The 24,333-nt window shown below is 36.1% G+C and overlaps 1 protein-coding gene across 1 annotated transcript in view; it reads right to left on the bottom strand.

Moving 5' to 3' along the window:
* Positions 1–488: 488 nt before the first annotated feature.
* LOC121027763 (disintegrin and metalloproteinase domain-containing protein 21-like) overlaps positions 489–24,333 on the bottom strand; it is a 60,416-nt gene continuing 36,571 nt past the window's right edge. Inside the window, 1 exon segment of the mRNA XM_040471623.1 lies at positions 489–896. Coding sequence (XP_040327557.1) covers positions 564–896 — 333 coding nt within the window. The 3' untranslated portion in view covers positions 489–563.

A 24,333-nucleotide genomic window follows, 5' to 3' on the forward strand; every position in this document is an offset into this window, starting at 1 on the left:
AACACCTGCAATATGAATGGGGTCTGCAACAATAGACATCACTGCCACTACTACCTCCAAAGCCTTCTACCCCATCCTTAGGAGGGTTCCACTCATGGTCGCAGTGGCAGTGATGTCTATTGTTGCAGACCCCATTCATACTGCAGGTGTTGGGTGTATAAGTTCTTGGCATATACGACATGTGGACGTACTTCCTTTGGATGCACATATGCTCTTTACCACACTCTGTACCATCTATCATGGCACCCATATGAGGTATTGTCATCCCTGTATGGTAGTCTGTACCCCAGCAGGTGACACCATCAGGGTGGGTCCAATGTACGCTAGAATGATCACTCAGAAGAGAAGTTTCTGTCACATTCTCACACTGAATACTCCCACACAGGATATCTGATATGTTACACTGTACATAGGTAGAACCTTTTGTACCACAGTTACTGAAAACGTCACCTTGGATGTTCATTATCTTACAGCCTCTTTGCCAAAATTTTCTCTACACTGTTCATCATAGATACTGCACCTCTGCAGTAACCACCACCTGTGCATTCGGCTCCATCTTGCATCTACACACCTTCTGGACACTGATTAGTGTTCCCATCTCTCCACTCGGGAAGGCCACATTCATTTTCCCGTTCTCTACACACGTCACCTGATGGCATGACCATGTAATCTGTGCAACAAAGCCCAAGAGCCCAAGTAGCCCCAGGACTCAGAGTACAGTTTGACTGACAGCATGGATCTTTTGTACACAGATTTCAGGAGCCACAGTCACAGTCTTCTCCATCTTCAACCACACTGTTCCCACAATATGTATACTGGAAGATTGTGTCTGCATTTGGTGGCGTGTGCATTCTGTTCTTGTCATGTTGTGCCAATAGGCAGCATAGCTGCAGTTGCTGAATTTAGTTGTTGTCACTGTCCTTGAAAACATTATGCACCCCTGATTCCCACATTTACAAGTTTTATCATCATGCAGCATACCTAGAGAATGGTCTATCTCAAGCGACAGTATAAATGCAAAATCATACAACTTTTCTTGTATGAAACCAACGACTCCACAATTCAAGTGCATATTATATATTGTTCCCACATGGGTCAAGCCCAGATCAACACCATAGGCTTTCTTTACAAAAATAAGTGCAAGATCAGGAGGCAAGCGGGTCCTAAAGTCACCGTTCTTCCATTTGCAAAATACTCCTAGGAGAGCTTTAATGCTATTAATCAGAAGGAGTTTTTGTCCAGCTCATATCTCAACTCCTATGAAAATCACATCAATATCCAGTGATTTAAAAAATTGATTTACATAACTGATAGCAAGGCACATTGTCTTTGGCACATTTGAGGTATTACTTTCCTCAGAAACATATTGATTGTGGTCTATCATGATGGTCAGTTCAGGAAGCCACTTGTGGGCCTACCAATCTTTATACCCACTCTGCATCAAAGTGGAACTGTCACTCTCTAGAAACTTCCATTGTTGTGCTATTTCTTCATTTGTTAATGCACATCTCATGAGCGGGATGTGTTTCCTCACTGTTATACATCAGATGTTCAAATGTGGTAGAAAGTCTTTTGGGCTTGATTTCATGAGCAATGTTATTTGTAACACTCCTTGAAAGCCCCAAAAACAGGTACTGAGGGCAACCAAGGATTCTGGGTCCCCTTCCACATAACTGTGATAGTAGCAGTCCTTTGAGACAAAAAGCTGATCCTCAAGGAAAGCACCCTGGTCTGTGTAGGTAAGCACTTAGAGGGTTTGAGACAGAAAAAAATTTCTTGACCTTCATGTGGAGAATGTGATGTTGGCCTCCAAAATGCAGGCTGTAGGAGAACCAGCCAGATGCTTCATGCCAGGGCCATGGTTCAAGGGGATCATCACTTTTGGAAGACTATGGTGCCCAACCAGGAACTGTCTAGAAAGGAACTGACACACGCACAGCCAGTGCATAGGAAAAGTGGTCCTCACATGCACCAGGACCTCACCCACAGACATTATGGAGCCAGCATACTTAGCCATTGATGACAGCAAAAAAGGGCAGTTCAGGAAGCATCACTGTTCTGTTTCTTCTCTCTGAGCTGGATGTGGTGCTGACTTTGAATCTGTCCTCTTGCTAAATTAAACCATTAGGGCAGCAACACTAACAGAGAAAAAATAAGATGAAAGACAGAGACAATCATGGGGGGTTATGAGGTGGAAGAGGAAGAGAACAGTATGAGGTTGAAATGGGTTAGTTTGGCTCAAGACATGACTCAGTATACTGCATTTCATTTTCCCTTAAATAATGGTAAGGCAGATGAGACTGGGTGTACAAAACAATGGTGATTAGTCAGAGGCTGACACTTCTGTAACTTAGATGAAGGACACATATGGATCCATTATACTGTTTTCTAAATATATGAATATGTATGAACACTTTCACAATAAATCTGTAAAACAAGGATCTTAATGGAAAGGTGAACATCTATCGTGTTTTGATGAAGAATTCTTGATATATGCATCTGGGCTAGGTATAAATACCAATACATAGGTCTTCCTTTCTTTTTCTCAATGAATTAGTTTGTGGCATTACTCAGGAGAGATATAAAAATTACTCACATACATTATTATTTTTTCTCATTGTCTATAATATAAGCTTCCATTTGGCAAATTATTAATTATCCTAGCTCCTTCTTGTATTCTTCTTTTCGTCTAAACCTGTGAAGCTGCAAGGATCAAGGCATCAACTATTTTCACAAATATTGGTAACTACTTTAAGGGTACCTTCATTCTATAATCAGTATATAATGGTGGTACTGGAAGGGGGAGTTTACTGAGTTGGTGATGGAAGTTACTCAAATGTGTTTATCTCTGATTCTTCTTTTAAGAACAAAAATTTGAAAACCTCTAACCATGTGAAATGGAAGGAAATCAAACTAGCTGGAAGAGTAACACCTGGAGATTGGCATATACTGAAAGCAAAATAAAGTTCCTTCAGAAATCCAAAGGAAATCAATAATCCTAAAAGGAGAGAGGACAACTTTGGGGCAAGTCATATTGTCTTCCAGTGGCAAGGCATCAAAGCTTGCATTTATAAGATTGCAGGGTAACCAGTTCCTGAGTTAGGCAGTAAAATGTATTTATTTCATAAATAAAAAAAAAAAACACATACATACTTTGTATGAAATAAAGAAACAAAAAAATCATCTCAATAACACAAATGTATTATCACATATTTGTGAAAATGAAATCTGGTATTAGCATAATGCCTGGCTAGCAATAATGACGTGTTCCTTTCTTCTTTAAATAAAGTGTTTATAAAAACACATGATGCGCAGACATGGTGCTATATATTTGGGAAACATAAGTGAGTGCATGTGTCATGAACATTTAATAGTATGGAGCTCAAATTTAGACAGAGTGGATAGGGCCATTTGTAAAATTGAATTCAATATTTTATATATAAAAGTTTTATTTTTATTTATCTAGGGAAATACAGTCTTCATCAGACCATCAGACCATTAAAGTGACATTGCTTGAAATAAAAGCCCCTGGTATGGTTGAAAAAAACACATGGTAGTGAAGTTGACTATAAGCGATCTAAAACAGATTAATCAAACCAATTTCCCTTAGTTGATAATATAAAAAGGAAAGATGCCTAATTTAGGACCTATAATCTCTTAGATCCTATACCCATTTCTGCTTACATCTTTTATTTTAATTTTGATTTTGTGTTCTTTGACCTTTTTTCCTCTGGAATTATTTTCCTGTCATTTATGGAATCTGCCTTTCATAAAAAGCAACAACAATCACTTCTCTATCAAACTTCTCCATGGACAGCTCCTTATTCGTGGTTAATTCTATTACACTAAACCTACCAGTAGACAGCAGAAGAGCATGCAAAGACCCACGGAGAAGGTTTCCATATTCGAATACCCGTACAACATACAGACCAGACATCTGGCTGCAATTCACTTGGAGTATCAAATCCACTTCCAACCACTTAGTTGGGGAATTAGTAGGACTAATTCCCCAAATTAGTCCTACACAAGTTTCAAAGCTTTGGATGTCCCATGTGCTAATACCCACGAGTAATTTTACTCACATTCTGGATTTTGTGAACCTGTGGACAATTGATACAGCACCTGGCTTATTCTATCTTTAAAACTCATTTTCAACAATTGATCTATGGCTAAATATTGCATCTTACTATCACCTATACATTATTATCAAACCCTAACCACCTCCTAACCCTAACCCTAACCCTTATGACCACCTTCCACTGTCTTAACTCTTACACATTAACTAGTTAACTACTAGTTAATAAGTTAACCACTTATTATGATTCAAAACTTACTTCTCACATTTCTGGGCAAAAATAACTTTTCTTTCCATTTTTTCCCCATTTGTTAATTCCCTTTATTTTCTCTCTTACCCCAACAGCCTGGCTCTAGATTCCATCAATTCAACCACGGTAGGCTCAACCCAAACTAGGTTAATTCTTTTTCCCTCTTTCTACATTCCTATAACAACCTGACCAAACTATAGGAAAATAAACCAGACTATCTCTAGAAGAATGACTATGTGAAAGGTAAAAACTACAAACTGGATAAGATAGCCTGATATTTCAGCCCAAAGGATAAAGTCAGGAACAAATATTTATTTCAACCCCTTTATGATTCCAACAATTTGAACTTTGTTGTCCACTTTCTGATTTTCTTTTTAATTTCTTTATTAAGACACAAGACCCTCCGCTGACAACCTATTGTTTTTGTTTTTACAAGTAGTTATCATTAAATTTCAATAATGGTGGCACAAAACCAGACACTTAGATCAATGGAACAGAATGGAGAACTCAGAAATGAGCTCACAAATGTATTACTACCTAATCTTTGACAAAGCAGGAAAGACTATCCAATGGAATGAAGACAGTCTCTTCAGCAAGTGGTGCTGGGAAACCTGGACAGCAACATGCAGAAGAATGAACCTGGACCACTTTCTTACACCATACACAAAAATAAACTCAAAATGGATGAAAGACCTAAATGTAAAACAGGAAGCCATCAAAATCCTTGAGGAGAAAGCAGGCAAAAACCTCTTTGATCTTTCCCACAGCCACTTCTTACTCAACACGTCTCCAGAGGCAAGGGAAACAAAAGCAAAAATGAACTACTGGGACCTCACCAAAATAAAAAGCTTCTGCACAGTGAAGGAAACCATCAGCAAAAATAAAAGGAAACCAACAGAATAGGAGAAGATATTTGCAAATGACATGTCAGATAAAGGGTTAGTATCCAAAATCTATAAAGAACTTATCAAACTCAACACCCAAAAAACAAACCATCCAGTGAAGAAATGGGCAAAAGACATGAATAGACACTTCTCCAAAGAAGACATCCAGATGGCCAACTGACACATTAAAAAATGCTCAACATCACTCATCATCAGGGAAATACAAATAAAAACCACAATGAAATACTACCTGACACCTGTCAGAATGGCTAACATTAACAACTCAGGCAACAACAGATGTTGGCGAGGATGTGGAGAAAGAGGATCTCTTTTGCACTGCTGGTGGGAATGAAAACTAGTGCAGCCACTCTGGAAAAAAGTATGGAGGTTCCTCAAAAACCTAAAAATAGGACTACCCTACGATCCAGCAATTGCACTACTAGGTATTTATCCAAGGGATACAGGTATGCTGTTCCGAAGGAACACATGCATCCGAATGTTTATAACAGCACTATCAACAATAGCTAAAGTATAGAAAGAGCCCAAATGTCCATCGATGAATAAATGGATAAAGAAGATGTGGTATATATATATATATATATATAATGAAGTATTACTCAGCAATCAAAAGAATGAAATCTTGCCATTTGCAACTACCTGGATGGAGCTAGAGGGTATTACGCTACGTGAAATTAGTCAGTCAGGGAAGGACAAACATCATATGACTTCACTCATATAATGACTTTAAGACACAGAACAGATGAAAATAAGGTAAGGGAAGCAAAAATAATATAAAAACATGGAAGGAGGGATAACACATAAGAAACTCTTAAATATGGAGAACAAACAGAGAGTTACTGGAGGGGTTGTGGAAGAGGGGATGGGCTAAATGGGTAAGGAGCATTAAGGAACCTACTCCTGAAATCATTGTTGCACTATATTCTAACTAATTTGGATATAAATTAAAAAATATAAAATTAAAATAGAACCATAAAAAATTTCAATAATGGTATTTTAAGTTGTAAAACTAAGAGTTTTTTATTTGTGCACATTTAATAATGACCTGATATTTTTGTCTGTCTTGCTTATTGCAGATAATTGGTGAGAAACGTTTCAGGCTGAACATTAAACTCATCATTGGAGTGACTTACATTCTTAGAGTGCTTGGGTACTTTTCTAGGACTGAAGGATAGGGGTATTTTACAAGATGCCAAGAGCCCACAAGAATACACAAGATCCTTAAATTAAATCTTTGAGGACAACATGTACAAATTGTAAGTAAAATCTTAATATACTGATTTCTTCTCCACATACTTCTTGATATACAGTTGGTAACTATTATGGAGTATTGACTCTGGTTGAAAATAATTACTTGTAAATAATATAGTGTTAAGGGTTAACTTAATCAATTTAAATCAACCAGAACTTTTTCCTAAGATTTCAGCTTGTAAACAGGTAATAGGAATAGGCTCTCACTTGAGTAAAATAGACCAGAATGATACAGAGTACAGGTCAGATCCTCCTCAAGATAAAAAAAAAATTGACAAAGAATCATGTTGTATTTGTATGCATGTACATGTACACAAAAATCTAGTGCTTCTCTCCTTTATAACTAAATTCTCAAGTGACTTACCAACCGTACAATTAATTTAGGACTTCCCTGGTCTTTTCACACTACAGTGCTGTCATAGCACTCTGATCTCTATGAACAGATTTTTATTTGAAATCCCCTCCCTTTCGTCTCTTATTTGATTGTGTTCTGGATTTAACTGCTTAGCAACAAGACTTTCCCAGTTCTAAAGATCATGGCAACTGGATAAAATTTCTCCTCATTCTGTCTCCATCATCTCCATCAAGCTTTATCTCTAATTGCTTTTCAATATTAATAAATATAACTACATTTTTATCCCTATACTATGTGCTCCCTTCACGTGGTAGAAACACTTTATCTTCAGTACTTTTGCTCTGATCTCAGATTATTCTCTCAACATTGAACCATGTTATGGAATACTTGAATTATTTCAGGTTCCAGAAAGAAGTTTGGCCTTATTTAAACCATTTTACAAAGAACCAGACATCAGTAATCATCTGTAACTTTCATTATAAGTCACAACAAATAACTCAGAGATGGTTCATATCTATACATAAATATGCCTTATCTACTAGGGAAGAACTACATCCACAAGAAAAGGGAAAGCAAAATTTTAGAGGTGAATTAAATATAATGTGGGTATTGATGTCAGTGATATAAGACATTTTTCCTTTCTCTCTCTCTTTTTAAACAACTAATTAGAAATCCATACATTGACACAGTGCCTCAGCACTGGGAGGAACCAGAGAGGACTGTTGCTCATTTGTGCATTGGAAAATAAACAGTCAAGACCTTGGTAAGAGATGCAAGTCCAAAGAGGTTGAGAAACAAGTCCCACCTCCATTTGCTTTGGTCAAAGGACGGGGAGTGGAAACTAGAGAAGACTGTAGTGGGTAGAAACAAGTAAGTGAGAGAGAATAATTACAGGTTCAGCCTACCAGAGGGGAGATTCCAGCATGCAACTGGAGTGGGAGAAGGATAAGTCTGGTTATAATGGAGAGTGAGGAACTCCACTAGAGCCACTTGGGATCTCAAGTGGAGAAACCTGTTTGTCTCCAGCAGCTTTCAGGATTCTGAAGAACTGCCATCACAGCGTGAAAAAGAAGAAAGGGAAGAAACTGAAGAATATCAAATGTCACGAAAGGAACGTGATTCATGCTGTGGCTTTAGGACTTCAGCAAGAAGTCTGTATGCAAGCCTCTGGGATTACCTCACTGGAGGTTCTGTTTATCAACGCACAGACATCTCCCCAGGTGCTGAACCCACACCTCTCCCACTGTGTGTTGGGCAACTTGTATATGCTCCTGATTACCCACAAAGTGGGTAATCTAAGTGTTCTCAGAAGAATGGTCCACAGTTTGTGGGTGAGGGAGATCATAAATTGGAACTGTGGCATCACCTTCTGGAAAACAAAATAGAGGTTTCTCAGCCAGCCTGATGAGTTATGAGATCAAGAGAAAAAAACAAAGCTTATGAATTCTGCCATAAGAGGAAAAAAAGAAAAGTGAAACAGGTCTACCCATGATAAACCGAGGATCCCTACAGAAATACACTAGTGAATAGTCCCCATCTGAAGATTACCTTGTTCATAAGTAATTGAAAATAGCTGTATTGAAGAAACAGCAAACTAGAAGAAATCGCAGAAAGATTTCAATGAGATTAGGAAAAAGACAACTGACCAGAATGAGTTCTTTACAAAAAAGATAAAACACCATAACCAAGAACCGACCAGAAATTCTGGAGCTGAAGAATTCAACGAGCGAGATAAAGTTTATACCTCAGAGCATCTATAGTGGAGTAGAGAAGATAGAAGAGAGAATAAATGACTTAGGAATTTTTAAAGGCACCCCTATTAGACTGTCAATGGATTTCTCAGCAGAAATCCCTTCAGGTCTTCAGACCCTTCAGGCCAAGAGAGAGAAGAATGGGTACTTAAAGTGTTAAAAAATAAAATTACCAGATAAGTATACTCTGTCAGTCAAAATTACTCTTCAGATCTGAAGAAGAAATAAGGGCTTTAAAATGGAGGGAACTTACCACTAGACCTACCACGCAAGACATGCTGAAAGTTCTTCAAGCTGAGATGCAAAAACACTAATCAGTGAGATTAAAAAATACAAAGTGTATGGTACATGGTCAAAGCAAAAAATACACGGTCAGTTATAGAAAACTTCAATTATGTAATAGGATTGTGCATTAACTGTGTAACAATTGTATAAAGGTTAAAGGAAACAAGTATTAATAAAACTGTAGCTACTGAAATTTGTAACAAATTCATAACATAAAAGGAGGTCAATTGTGACATCAAAAATAACAAAAAAGAGAAGTAAAAAGGTGGTTGCTTTATAGGCAAAGATAAGTTGCTATCTTCATAAATGGACTATGTTATTTTTGAGATATTTTCTGTAAGCATCATGGTAACTGCGCAGCAAAATCTAACGTAGGTCCATTAAACATAAAAAAAAAGTAGAAGAAACAGACTACACTACTATGGAAAAATATCAATTTAAAAGGTAGACTGAAACATAAAGAAAAAAACCAATGAAATACAATATAATCAGAAAGCAACTAATACGATGGCAATAGTAACTCGTTACAAAGCAAGAATCACTTTAGACACATCTGGGTGGCTCACTCGGCTAAGTGTGTCCACTCTTGACTTTGGCTCAGGTTATGATCTCCCAGTTCGTGGGTTTAAGCCCTGCATTGGGCTATGTGCTGACAGCACGGAGCCTGCTTTGGGATTCTCTGTATCCCTCTTTTTCTGCCTCTCCTCTGCTCATGCTCTCTCTTTCTCTCTGAAAATAAATAAATAAACTTAAAAAGGAATCACTTCACATTTAAATGGACTGAATTCACTGATCAAAAGGCACAGACTGACTGGATAGATTAAAAAAAAAATTCCCAACTATATGCTGCCTACAAGAGACTCATTTTGGTTTTAAAAGCACATATAGGCTTCAAAGTGTAAAAATGGAAAAAGATATTCCATGCAAGGGGACACCAACAGAAAGTGAAAGTAGACAAACTTACATCAGACAAAACAGGCTTTAAGCCAAAAAACAATAAGTAGAGGCAAAGAAGCTCTTATAATAATAATAATATCATTATTAATAATATAATATTAATTAATATTAATTTAATAATATTAATAATATATTAATTAATATAATATATAGTATAAATATTATAAATAATGCTATAATAATAAAGGCAGTTAATGTATCAAGAAGACATAATAGTTGTAAATGTATATGCATCCAATGTTACAGCATCTAAATATATTAAGTACATACTAACAGATCTGTAGGGGGAAATAGACAATAATACAGTAAGAGTAGCGGACTTTAATAACCCACTTTCAGAAATGGATAGGTCATCCAGACAGAGAATCAATAGAGAAACATTGGAATTAAACTCTAGACCAAATAGACTTAACAGACATATACAGAACATTCCTCCCAACAGGAGCACATTCCTCTCAAGTGCACACAGAACATTCTTCAGGGTAGATCATATGAAAGGTCACAAAACAGGATTTAGTAAATGTAAGAAGACTAAAAACACACCAAATCTTTGATCACACCACTGTGGTATGCAGCTAGAAATAAACAGAACAACAGAAAACCTGGAAAATGCAAATGTGTGGAAACAAACAACACACTTTATAGCAACAAATGGGTCAAACAGAAATCAAAGAAATCAAAAATTTTTCAAAGTAAATGAAAATTAAAATACAACATACCAAAGTCTATGGAATCTATACAAGGAGCTTTAAGAGGTAAGTTTTTAGTGATAAATGCTTATGTTAAGAAATTAGACCTTAAATAAAGAACCTAAATTTACACCTCAAAGAACTCGAAGGAGAAGAGCAAATTAAGCTAACAAGTCAAAGAAGGAAGTAACAAATAAAGAACAGAGCAGAAATTAAAAAAAATAGAGACAAAAAAAGAAGCAGAAAGAATCAATGAAACTAAGAGCTGCTTTCTCACAAAGATAAATAAAATTAACAATCTTTACCTTCAGTAAGAGAAAGGAATCTCAAATTAATAAAATTAGAATAAAACAAAAGACATTATGTCATTTATAAATGAAACTACAGAAGTACATAGGATCATATGACACTACTATCAGCAATTACATGCTGACAAATTAGATAATCTAGAAACATTGGTAAGCTAGAAACACACAAGCTAGCAATACTGAATCAGGAAGAAATGGATAATGTAAACAGAACAATGATGAGTAAGAAATAAATCGGTAACAAAAACCTTCTAACACAGAAAAAATAAGGACCAAATGGCTTCTTTGGCAAATTCTAACAAACATTTAAAGATTTGGGGAACCCAAGATGGTGGCAGAATAGGAGGACCCTAGGATCATCTCATCCCACCAACACAATTGGGTAACTATCAATCTTCTTTAATACCCCAGATATTGGCCTAAAGACTGAGAGAACAATTTCCACAACTAAAGGGAGAGAAGAGGCCACATCCATGAAGATAGGAAGTGCAGAGACATGGTTAAGGGGAGAAAAGTATCACGGGTGCGGTAGAGGGGATGTAGCTGTGTTTTCAGAGAAGGGAGAGAGAGAGAGAGAGAGAGGAGCATACAGGGTGGTGCATAAGGAGAATGTTTCCTCAAGGCTATTGACTTGGAAAACAAGAGGGGATGAATCTTGTGAGTTCTTGCAACAAGCTGTACTTAAAGCCTGGAGGTCAGCATGTGATGTCTAAATGAGGTGTCTCTCAATTGCATGGGGGCCCCCAAATGTGGGGCAATGATCAGGTGGAAGTCAGTGGTGCTAGAGGTGAAAAAATTCACCTGACGCAGAACAAAGGATATAGATTTTTATTGAATACACCACAAGGAAGTGGTGGGCAGGACAACAGAGGAGAGGCTGTCTACAATGAGGCAGTGGGAGGAAAGGGGCTGTTTTTATTTTTTTTATTTTTTTATTTTTATTTATTTATTTTTTTTAAATTTTTTTTTCAACATTTATTTATTTTTGGGACAGAGAGAGACAGAGCATGAACGGGGGAGGGGCAGAGAGAGAGGGAGACACAGAATCGGAAACAGGCTCCAGGCTCTGAGCCATCAGCCCAGAGCCTGACGCGGGGCTCGAACTCACAGACCGCAAGATCGTGACCTGGCTGAAGTCGGACGCTCAACCGACTGCGCCACCCAGTCACCCCAAGGGGCTGTTTTTAAAGGGGGAAGATGGGGAGGTATGGCATGTGTGGAATCTTCCCTTTTTTGGTAACTGTGCTTAGTACTAAGTAGCCCTTTGGTTAATTAGGGCCTATGGATATTTGGGGGTGGGTCACCTGATAGGCCTGTATGTATTCAGCCTAGTGGTCACCATGGGCCCTTTCCACATTCCATCACCAAGTCTTGTTTGCCTAAAAGTGGCCTCCTCAAGGGGGGCTTGACTGGGATAGAACCCCGAGGGCACCGTGTTACCCCTTGAGAGAATGCAAGCAAACAACCTAGGGACAGACGTCATGGAAATAGTGATTTGACGAATGACTACACCACACAGTACGGAGATTAATTGCTCATCTTGGAGAGCATCCCTGGTATGCAGTGTTCATAGAGACTCCTCTCCAGGAACAGAGGAACTGGTCCCAGTCATTTCCTTCCTCCCCGCCCCCCCCAGCATAAATATGGAGCCACTGGCAGGAGGCAGTGCCGTGCTGACACTGGCTGCCTAACTTGCATACACCAAGCCCAACCCTGCTGTGCTTTGATGGGACTGCCCTGATCCATCAAGCTTTCCTCAACCCCAGTGCAGCAGACTCCTCTCTTGGAAGATCAGCACAAAAGCCTGTCCGCACCATATCTTCCAACCAGAGGGTTCTGCAGGGACTCAGTTTTGGTGGAATTGGTGTCAGGTATCATTTCACAAGCAGACCAGAGCACGCCTAGTTATAACTCTCCACATTCAGATCAGGGTCCAAACACTGCCCACTGCAGGCAAGGAAAGTCTCTGTAGATGACTGGTGTGAAAGAAAAAAGCAGTCAAAATACAACAGCACAGTGCATACAGCACACACCACAGACACTCCCTGAAGAGCCAGGCCCTAGGTCCCACATGACCTCTTCTTCAGAAGACCATTACCTTCAGGAGCAGGAGACATAACTGGCTTTTCTGACACAGAGAAGAAGGCAGAGACTTAGACAAAATGCCAAGACAGAGGAAGTTATCCCAAATTAAAGAACAAGAGAAGGCTGCAGCAGAAATCTAAGCAAAACAGATGGAAGTAACATACCTGATGGAGAATTTAAAGCAACAATCATAATACCCACTGGGCTTGAGAAAAGAATAGAAGACATCAGTGAGACCCTTACAACAGGGATAAAAGAGTTAAAACATAATCAGAGATGGAAATATAATAAACGAGATTTGGAAACAGGCTTGATGCAATGAAGAGCAGGCTAGAAAAAGTAGAGGAATGAATTAGTGACCTAGAAGATAAAATAATGGATGATAATAAAACCGGACAAAAGAGAGAAAGAATTATACAACATCAGAATAGACTTAGGGAACTCAGTGACTCCATCAAATGTAGTAACATTTGTATTACAGGTGTCCCAGAAGGAAAGAGGGAAAAGGGGGCAGAAAATTCATTTTAGGAAATAATAGATGAAAACTACCCTAATCTGGGGAAGGAAACAGACATCCAGATCCTGGAGGTATAGAGAACTCCCATCAAAATTAACAAAAGCGGACCAATACCAGACATATTGTAATTAAATTTGCAAAATATAGTGATAAAGAAAAAAAATCTTAAGAGCAGCAAGACAAAAGAAGTCCTTGACTTACAAGGGAAAACCCATAAGGCTAGCTGGAGATTTGTCAACAGAAACTTGGCAAGCTCGAAGGGAATAGCATAAATTCAAAATGCTGAATGGGAAAAGTCTGTAGCCAAGAATACTCTGTCCAGCAAGGCTATCAATCAGAAGAAAAGAAGATATAAAGGGTTCCCCAGACAACAAAAACTGAAGGAGTTTGTAACCACGAAACAAGTCTTGCAAGAAATATTGAAGGGGACTCTTTGGGGAAAAAAAGGGCCCAAAGAAACAAAGACTGGAAAGGATAGAGAACATCACCAGAAACACCAGCTTTACAGGTAACAAAATGGCACTAAATTCTTCTTTGAATAATCACTCTGCATGTAGACTAAATGCTCTAATCAAAAGACATAGGGTGTCAGAATGGATTAAAAAAAAAACAAAACAAAACCCATCTCTATGCTGCCTACGAGAGACTCATTTTATACCTAAAGACATCTGCAGATTGAAAGTGAGGGGGTGAAGAAACATTTATCACACAAAGGAATGTCAAAAGGAAGTCTGAGTAGCAATACTTATATTGGACAAACTAGACTTTTTTGTTCGTGTATTGTTTTTTTCCTACTTTGGTATGAGAGTAGTACTGGCCAAAATCACGGAATGATTTTGAATGTGTTCCCTCTGTTCTATTATTTGTAATATTTTGATAAAGATTACATTAGTTATTGTTTTTGATGTTTGGTAGAATTCACCAGTGAAAGCATATGGTCTTGGTTTCTCTGTCCTGGGAGATTTTTGATTCCTAACTCAACTCCCATTCTTGTCATTGATCTAAGAAGTTGTCCTACTTCTTGGGTTCAAGATTCATTATTTGATCATGGTAACTTGTGTGTTTTTAGGAATTACTTGTTTTTTCCCCCTAAGTTATCTAACTTGATAGTATATAATTTTTAATAGTAATCTATTATCACACTATGTATTTCTATAGTTACTCATTGTATTGTTTTCTCTTTCCTTCCTAATTTTGGTTTTTGAGACTTCTCTCTTTTTTTCTCTTGGTTAATGTAGTTAAAGAACTGCCAAATTTGTTTATTGATTGATTGATTGGAATGTTTGTTATTTCTTTCTCTTACTAAATTTCAGCTAAGTTTCTTCTTTTTTCTAGTTCCTTGTGGTGTAATGTTGTTTATTTCAACATTTTTTCTTTACAAACATTTATAGCATAAATTTCATTCTAACATCTGCTTCACTCTGTCACATAGGTTTTGGAATATTGTGTTTTCTTTTTCTTTTAGTTTGATACATATTTTTATTTGCCATTTGATTTCTTAGCTGGCCCATTGCTTGTGCAGTAGTGTGTTGCTTAGTATTTACATATCAAATATTTAATATTTACATTGTTGATTTTCCAGCTTTGTTTTACTGTTGATCTTTAGTATCGTACCACTGTGGCTTGATGATAGAGTTGATATGATTTCAGTCTTCTTAAATTTGTAATATTTGTTATGTCTCTTTTTATGTGATTTAACCAGGGGATTCTTCTGTGTATACTTGAATACACTGTGTATAGGTGTATTCTATTTTTCTTGGATGGAATGTTTTACAGGTTAAGGGGATTAAGAGTACACCTATCATGATGAGCACTGAACAATTATGTGTAAAACTGTTGAATCACTATACTCTACAACTAATATAATACTGTATGTTAACTATACTGGAATTAAAATTAAAAACTTAATAAAAATCTTCCAAACTCATTCTTCAAGGCCAGGATTACTCTAATACCAGAGCCAGGTAAGGATACTACAATAAAAGAAGGCCATAGACTAATATCTCTGATGAATATAGATGCAAAATTTTTCAACAAAATGTTAGTAAACCAATGCAAGAACACATTAAAAGGATAATATGGTTTGATCAAATGGGTTATCCCAGGGATGCAAGGATGGTTCAATATACACAAATCAATAAATGTAATATACCACATTAGTAGAATGAAAGATAAAAATCAAATCATATACAAAAAAGGCATTTGGCAAAATACTACGACTTTTTATGATAAAATTCCTTAACTGGTTATAGAAAAAACATACCTTCACATAAGGTGAAGGTATTATACAGCAACCCTGTAGGTATTATATCTACAGATGTTATACAGCAACCCTGTAGCTAACATTTTTCTCAATGAGAAAAAATTGAAAACTTTTCTGCTAAGATCAGGAATAAGGTAAGAATACCCACTCTCAGGGTGCCTGGGTGGCTCAGTCAGTTAAGCATAAACTTTTGATCTCAGCTCAGGTTTTGATCTCAGATTTCAAGCACCACACTGGCCTCTGTGCTGGGCATGAAACCTACTTAAAACAAAACAAAACAAACAAACAAACAAACAAACACCAAGTAGGCCCACTCTCACTGCCTTTTTTCAATATGTTACTACAAATTCTAACTAGAGAAATTAGGCAAGACAAAAAATAAATAAATAAAAGGCATTCAAATCATAAAGAAAAAAGTAAAATTGTCATTATTTGCAGATGATATGATATTATATATAGAAAATCTCAAAGACTCAACCAAATAATTGTTGATCTAATCAATGAATTTAGTGAAGTTGCAGAATATAAATCAACTTATAGAATCTAGTTGTATTTCTACACACTGTATGGTAACAGTAAAATATTTGTAAAATATCTATAAAAGAAATAAATAAAACTATCTCATCTACCCCAATATCAAAAACAATAAAATACCTAGGAACAACCTTAACCAAGGAAGTAAAAGATCTGTACAGTAAAAACTACAAGACTGTTGAGAAAAATCAAAGAGGATACAAGCAAATGAAACTGTGTGTATGTGTCAGAAGAATTAATTTTGTTAAAATGTTCATACTATTTAAAGCCATCTAGAGATTAAATGCAATCCCTATAAAAATGCCAGTGACATTTTCCAGAGAAATAAAAAAATCCTAAAATTTATATGGAACCACAAAAGACCTAAAATAGCCAAAACAATGTTGAAAAAGAACAAAGGCAGAGGCATCACACTCCTTGATTTCAAACTATGCTACAAAGCTATAGTAAAACAGTATAGTACTGTCATAAATATAACACATAGACCAAAGGAACTGAGTAGAGAGCAGAGAATTAAAACCCCAGGTACAAAGTGAAAAAATTTTTGAAAAGAAAACCAAGAACAAGCAATTGGAAAAAGGTAGTCTCTTTAACAAATGGTGCCAGGAAACCTGAGTGAACATACAGAAAAATAAAAGTGAACCTTATCTTACACTTGGAAAAGTTAGCTCGAAGTAAAGAGTTAAACACAGACCTGATACCATAAAACTCCAGAAGAAAATAGCGAAGAATTTCCTTACAATTAGTCTTAGCAATGAATTTTTGGATAGGATACCAAAAACACAAACAACAAAACCAAAATCAACAAGTGGGATTATATCAGATTTAACAGCATCTACACAGGCAAAGGTGAAAAGGCAACCTGCAAAATAGGAAAAAATTTTCAAGCCATATTTCAAATAAGGTGTTAATATCCAAAATATATAAAAATGCATACAATCTAAAAAGCAAAAGAACAACAACAACAAAAAACCCAATCTGATTAAAAAGTTGAGCAGAGAAACTAAAGAAGCATTTTTCCAAAGAAAGCATCAAAGGTACATAAACACATGCTCAACATCACTTATTAAGGGCATGCAAGTCAAAATCACAATGAGATATCACCTCACACTCTTTAGAATGGTTATTATCAAGAAGGTAAGAGATAAAGTGTTGGTGAGAATATGGAAAAAATAAAACCCCGTACAATGTTGGTAAAAAGTAAATTAGTTCAGTCACTATGGAAGACAATATAGAGTTTCCCAAGAAAATTAAAAATATATCTACCATATCATTAGCAATTCCATACCTGGGTATACACCCAGAGGAAATGAAAACAGGATACTGAAGAGATTGAAGAGATATGTGCATGCCCAAGTTTATTGCAGCATTATTCACAATAGCCAAGGTATGGGAACAACCTAAGTTTCTGTCAACAGGTGAATATTTTTCTATCTATCTATCTATCTATCTATCTATCTATCTATCTATTCCTCTATCATCTATGTATAATCTATCCAACTCTATATCTGTATCTATATAATATTATTTAGCCATAAGAAAAAAGGAAATTCTTTCATTTGTGACATCATGGATGGAGCTTGAGGACATTATGGTAAGTGAGATAAGTCGGACAAAAACAATACTGTATGATACCATTTATATGTGAAATCTTAAAAAGCCAACTATAAAAGCAGAAAGTTATATGTTGGTTGCCAGGGCCAGGGGGCTAAAGGAATAGGGGAGATGTATTTTAAGGATACACACTTGTAACTAGTAGTAAATAAGAACGAGAGATCTAATGGACAGTAAAGTGAATACAGACAACAATATTGTATTACAATCATTAGAAATTAGATCTTAATTATTTCAACCACAAAACCCAAATGATAATTATATGAGGTCATAGAGGTACTAACAGTCGCTATAATGTAATCATATTATATAAATATATCAAATCAATATGTACACAGTAAATTTCCACAATGTTATATATCAAATATATTTTAATTTAAAAATGAAGGAAGAGGAATCCAGGGTTCATGAAAGGGGATTAGATCTTCAAAGTTACCCAGCAATAAATGTAAGGACTATGATGATGACTGATGATTCTCTGAGGAAATTGAAACCTCTGCCTTAACCGACTAAGCCAAACCAACCAAACTCATTTTTTCTAACTCTACTGATAGATACTGTTTTGGGAGTACCTAAGATAAAATTTATATTTGCAGGATCTATTATTAATTATTATTATTATTATTATTATTATTAAAGTTTGATGAGCTAAATGATAATAAACACATTATTTTGGAGACAAAAATAATGAGTAATTATTTATGTAGTTAAAGTAAAAAAGTTTTAAGATAGTAAAATGAATTAGCGTATAATATTAAATTGCCCATTTTCAATTTAATCTATTTGTGTCTGTAATTTTTATTTATTTATTTACTTTATTGTTTTAGTTTTTAAAACTTACATCCAAATTAGTTAGCATATAGTGCAGCAACAATGGTTTCAAGAGAAGATTCCTAGTGCCCCTTACCATTTAGGCCATCCCCCCTCCCACAACTCCTCCCGTAAACCTCAGTTTGTTCTCCATATTTATGAGTCTCTTCTATTTCCTCCCCCCTCCCTGTTTTTATATTATTTTTGTTTCCTTCCCCTTATGTAAATCTGTTTTGTCTCTTAAAGTCCTCATATGAGTGAAGTCATAGGATTTTTGTCTTTCTCTGACTAATTTTGCTTAGCATAATATCTTGTAGTTCCATCCACGTAGTTGCAAATGGCAAGATTTCATTCTTTTTGATTGCCAGGTAATACTCCATTGTGTGTGTATATATATATATATATATATATATATATATATATATATACACACACACACACACACACACACACACACACACCATACCTTCTTTACCCATTCATCCATCAATGGACATTTGGGCTCTTTCCATACTTTGGCTATTGTTGACATTGCTGCTATAAACATGGGGGTGCATGTATCCCTTCAAAACAGCACACCCATATCCCTTGGATAAATGCCTAGTAATGCAATTGCTGGGTCGTAGGGTAGTGCTATTTGTAATTTTTTGAGGAACCCCCATACTGTTTTCCAGAGTGCCTACACCAGCTTGCATTCCCACCAACAATGCAAAGGAGATCCTCTTTCACTGCATTCTCGCCAACATCTGTTGTTGCCCGAGATGTTAATGTTAGCCATTCTGACAGGTGTCAGGTGATATCTCTTTGTGGTTTTGATTTGTATTTCCCTGATGATGAGTGATGTTGGTCATTTTTTCATGTCGGTTGGCCATCTGGATGTCTTCTTTGGAGAAGTGTCTATTCATGTCTTTTGCCCATTTCTTCACTGGATAATATGGTTTTCGGGTGTTGAGTTTGATAAGTTCTTTATAGATTTTGGATACTAACCCTTTATCTGACATGTCATTTGCAAATATCTTCTCCCATTCTGTTGGTTTCCTTTTAGTTTCACTGATTGTTTCCTTCACTGTGCAGAAGCTTTTTTTTTTTTTTTTTTGATGAGGTCCCAGTAGTTCATTTTTGCTTTTGTTTCCCTTGCCTTTGGAGACGTGTTGAGTGAGAAGTTGTTGCGGCCAAGATCCAACAGGCTTTTGCCTGCTTTCTCCTCAAGGATTTTGATGGCTTCCTATCTTATGTTGAGGTCTTTCATTCATTTTGAGTTTATTTTTGTGTATGATATAAGAAAGTGGTCCAGGTTCATTCTTCTGCATGTCGCTGTCCAGGTTTCCCAGCACCACTTGCTGAAGAGACAGCCTTTATTCCATTGGATATTCTTTCCTGCTTTGTCAAAGATTAGTTGACCATACGTTTGTGGGTCCATTTCTGGGTTCTCTATTTTGTTACATTGATCTGAGTGTCTGTTCTTGTGCCAGTACCATACTGTCTTGATGGTTACGGCTTTGTACTATAGCTTGAAGTCCAGGATTGTGATGCCTCCTGCTTTGGTTTTCTTTTTCAAGATTGCTTTGGCTATTTGGGGTCTTTTCTGGTTCCATACAAATTTTATAATTATTTGTTCTAGCTCTGTGAAGAATGCTGGTGTTACTTTGATAGGGATTGCATTGAGTATGCAGATTGCTTTGGGTAGTATTGACATTTTAACAATATTTGTTCTGCCTATCCAGGACCATGGAATCTTTTTCCATTTTTTTGTGTCTTCTTCAATTTCTTTCATAAGCTTTCTATAGTTTTCAGTGTATATATTTTTCACCTCTTTGGTTATATTTATTCCTAGGTATTTTATGGTGTTCTGTGCAACTGTAAATGGGATCAATTCCTTGATTTCTCTTTCTGTCACTTCATTGTTGGTGTATAGGAATGCAGCTGATTTCTGTGTATTGATTTTATATCCTGCAACTTTGCTGAATTCATGAATTAGTTCTAGCAGTTTTTTGGTGGAATCTTTTGGGTTTTCCATATAGAGTATCATGTCATCTGCAAAGAGTGAAAGTTTGACCTCCTCCTGGACAATTTGGATGCCTTTTATTTCTTTGTGTTGTTTGATTGCAGAGGCTAAGACTTCCAATACTATGTTGAATAACAGTGGCAAGAGTGGACATCCCCATCTTGATCTTGCCCTTATGGAGAAAGCTCTCAGTTTTTCCCCACTGAGGATGATATTAGCGTTGGGTCTTTCATACATGGCTTTTATGATCTCGAGGTATGCTCCTTCTATCCCTACCTTCTTGAGGGTTTTTATCAAGAAAGGATGCTGTATTTTGTCAAATGCTTTCTCTGCATCTATTGAGAGGATCATATGGTTCTTGTCCTTTTTTTTATTGATGTGACAAATCACATTAATTGTTTTGCGGATATTGAACCAGCCCTGCATCCCAGGTATAAATCCCACTTGGTCGTGGTGAATAAGTTTTTTAATGTATTGTTGGATCCGGTTGGCTAATATCTTGTTGAGGATTTTTGCATCCATGTTCACCAGGGAAAGTGTCTATAGTTTTCCTTTTTAGTGGGGTCTCTGTCTGGTTTTGGAATCAAGATAATACTGGATTCATAGAAAGAGTTTGGAAGTTTTCCTTCCATTTCTATTTTTTGGAACAGTTTCAAGAGAATAGGTGTTAACTCTTCCTTAAATGTTTGGTATAATTCCCCTGTAAAACCATCTGGCCCGGGCTCTTGTTTTTTTGGGAGACTTTTGATTGCAAATTCAATTTCCTTACTGGTTATGGGCCTGTTCAAATTCTCTATTTCTTGCTGTTTCAGTTTTGGTAGTGTATATGTTTCTAGGAATTTGTCCATTTCTTCCAGATTGCCCATTTTATTGGCCTATAATTGCTCATAATATTCTCTTATTATTGTTTTTATTTCTGTTGTGTTGGTTGTGATCTCTCCTCTTTCATTCTTCATTTTGTTTATTTGGGTCCTTTCCTTTTTTTTTTTGATCAAACTGGCTAGTGTTTTATCAATTTTGTTAATTCTTTCAAAGAACCATCTTCTGGTTTCATTGATCTGTTCTGTTTTTTTGGTTTTGATAGCATTAATTTCTGCTCTAATCTTTATTATTTCCTGTCTTCTGCTGGCTTGGGGTTTTATTTGTTGTTCTTTTTCCAGCTCCTTATGGTGTAAAATTAGGTTGTGTATCTGAGATCTTTCTTCCTTCTTTAGGAAGGCCTAGATTGCTATATACTTTGCTCTTATGACCGCCTTTGCTGCATCCCAGGGGTTTTGGGTTGTGGTGTTATCATTTTCATTGTCTTCCATATACTTTTTAATTTCCTCTTCATCTGCTTGGTTAGCCCATTCATTCTTTAGTAGGATGTTCTTCAGTCTCCAAGTATTTGTTACCTTTCCAAATTTTTTCTTGTGGTTGATTTCAAGTTTCATAGCGTTCTGGTCTGAAAATATGCATGGTATGATCTTGATCTTTATGTACTTACTTAGGGCTGATTTGTGTACCAGTATATGGTCTATTCTGGAGAACGTTCCATGTGCACTGGAGAAGAATATATATTCTGCTGCTTTAGGATGAAATGTTCTGAATATATCTGTGAAGTCCATCTGGTCCAGTGAGTCATTCAAAGCCATTGTTTCCTTGTTGATTTTTTGATTAGATGATCTGTCCATTGCTGTGAATGGGGCGTTGAAATCTCCTACTATTATGGTATTACTATCGATGAGTTTTTTTGTTTGTGATTAATTGATTTGTATGTTTGGGTGTTTCCACATTTGGCTCATAAATGTTTACAATTGTTAGGTCTTCTTGGTGGATAGACCCCTTAATTATGATATCATGCCCTTCTGCATCTCTTGATACAGTCTTTATTTTAAAGTCTAGATTGTGTGATATAAGTATGGCTATTTCGGCTTTCTTTTCTTGACCATTAGCATGGTAGATGGTTCTCCATCCCCTTATTTTCAATCTGAATGTGTCTTTAGGTCTAAAGTGGGTCTCTTGTAAACAGCATATAGATGGATCTTGTTTTCTTATCCATTCTGTTACCCTATGTCTTTTGATTGGAGCATTGAGTCCATTGACATTTAGAGTGAGTACTGAAAGATATTTATGCCATTATGATAATTGTAGAGTTGGAGTTTCTGGTGGTGTTCTCTGGTTCTTTCGAATCTCTGTTGTTTTTGGTATATATATATATATATATATATATACACCATATATTTTTATATATATATAAATATATATACCATATAAATATATATGGTGTGTATATATATATAGTATATATATATAAATATATATGGTATATATACATATATATACAATTTTTTTTCATTTTTTCTTTTCTCAGAGAGTCCCCCTTAAAGTTTCTTGCAGGGCTGGTTTAGTGGTCACAAACTCCTTTAATTTTTGTTTGTCTGGGAAGCTTTTTGTCTCTTCTTCTATTTTGAATGACAGCCTTGCTGGATAAAGAATTTTTGGCTGCATATTTTTCTGATTCAGCACACTGAATATATCCTGCCACTCTTTTCTGGCCTTCCAAGTTTCTGTGGATAGGTATGCTGCAAGCCTGATCTGTCTTCCCTTGTATGTTAGGGACTTTTTTTCCCTTGCTGCTTTCATGATTCTTTCCTTGTCTGGGTATTTTGTGAATTTGACTATAATATGCCTTGGTGATGGTCAGTTTTTGTTGAATCTAATGGGGGTCCTCTGTGCTTCCTGGATTGTGATGTCTGTGTCTTTCCCCAGGTTAGGAAAGTTTTCCTCTATGATTTGCTCACATAACCCTTCTACCCCTATTTCTCTCTCTTCCTCTTCTGGGACGGTTCTGATGTTGTTCCTTTTTAATGAGTCACTGATTTCTCTAATTCTTAAATCATGCTGTTTTGCCTTAATCTCCCTCTTTTTTTCCGCTTCATTATTCTCTATAAGTTTGTCCTCTATATCACTGATTCTCTGTTCTGACTCATCCATCCTTGCCGCCACTGCATCTGTCCGTGATTGCAGCTCAGTTATAACATTTTTAATTTCATTCTGGCTATTTTTTACTTCCTTTATCCCGCAGAAAGGGATTCTAATCTATTTTCAACTACAGCTAGTATTCTTATTATCGTGATTCTAAATTCTGGTTCAGACATCTTGCTTGTATCTGTGCTGGTTAAATCCCTGGCTGTCGTTTCTTCGTGCTCTTTCTTTTGGGGTGAATTCCTTCGTTTTGTCATCTTGAAGGGAGGAAAGGAATTAATGAGGTAGAATAATTGAAATTAAAAAAATTAAAATTAAAAAAATATTAAAATTAAAAATTAAACACACACACACACACACACACACACACACATCGAATATATGATACAAGATCCTAGGTGTGTTTTGGTCTGGGTGTTGAAAGTGGTTTGAGAGATTAGAGGAAAAGGGGGGGGGGAAGGAAATCGTTTGAGAATTTGAAAAAATGAATTCACTAAAGTAGACTAAAATGAGATAGGGTTAAAATAGAATTTGTAGAAATATACACAAAAGTAAAGAATATAGTAGAAAAAAATTAAAGAATAACATTTTTAATAAAAATTAAAAATAAATATGAATTTTTTCTTTTTATGTATTCAAGAAAAAAGAAAAGAAATGAAAAAGAGAAAAAGATCTAAGAAAAGGAAGAAAAAAAAGAAATCGTTTGAAAATTTGA

Source organism: Herpailurus yagouaroundi, unplaced genomic scaffold, assembly GCF_014898765.1.
Source record: "Herpailurus yagouaroundi ecotype Mexico unplaced genomic scaffold, PumYag 28, whole genome shotgun sequence".
NCBI lineage: Eukaryota > Metazoa > Chordata > Mammalia > Carnivora > Felidae > Herpailurus > Herpailurus yagouaroundi.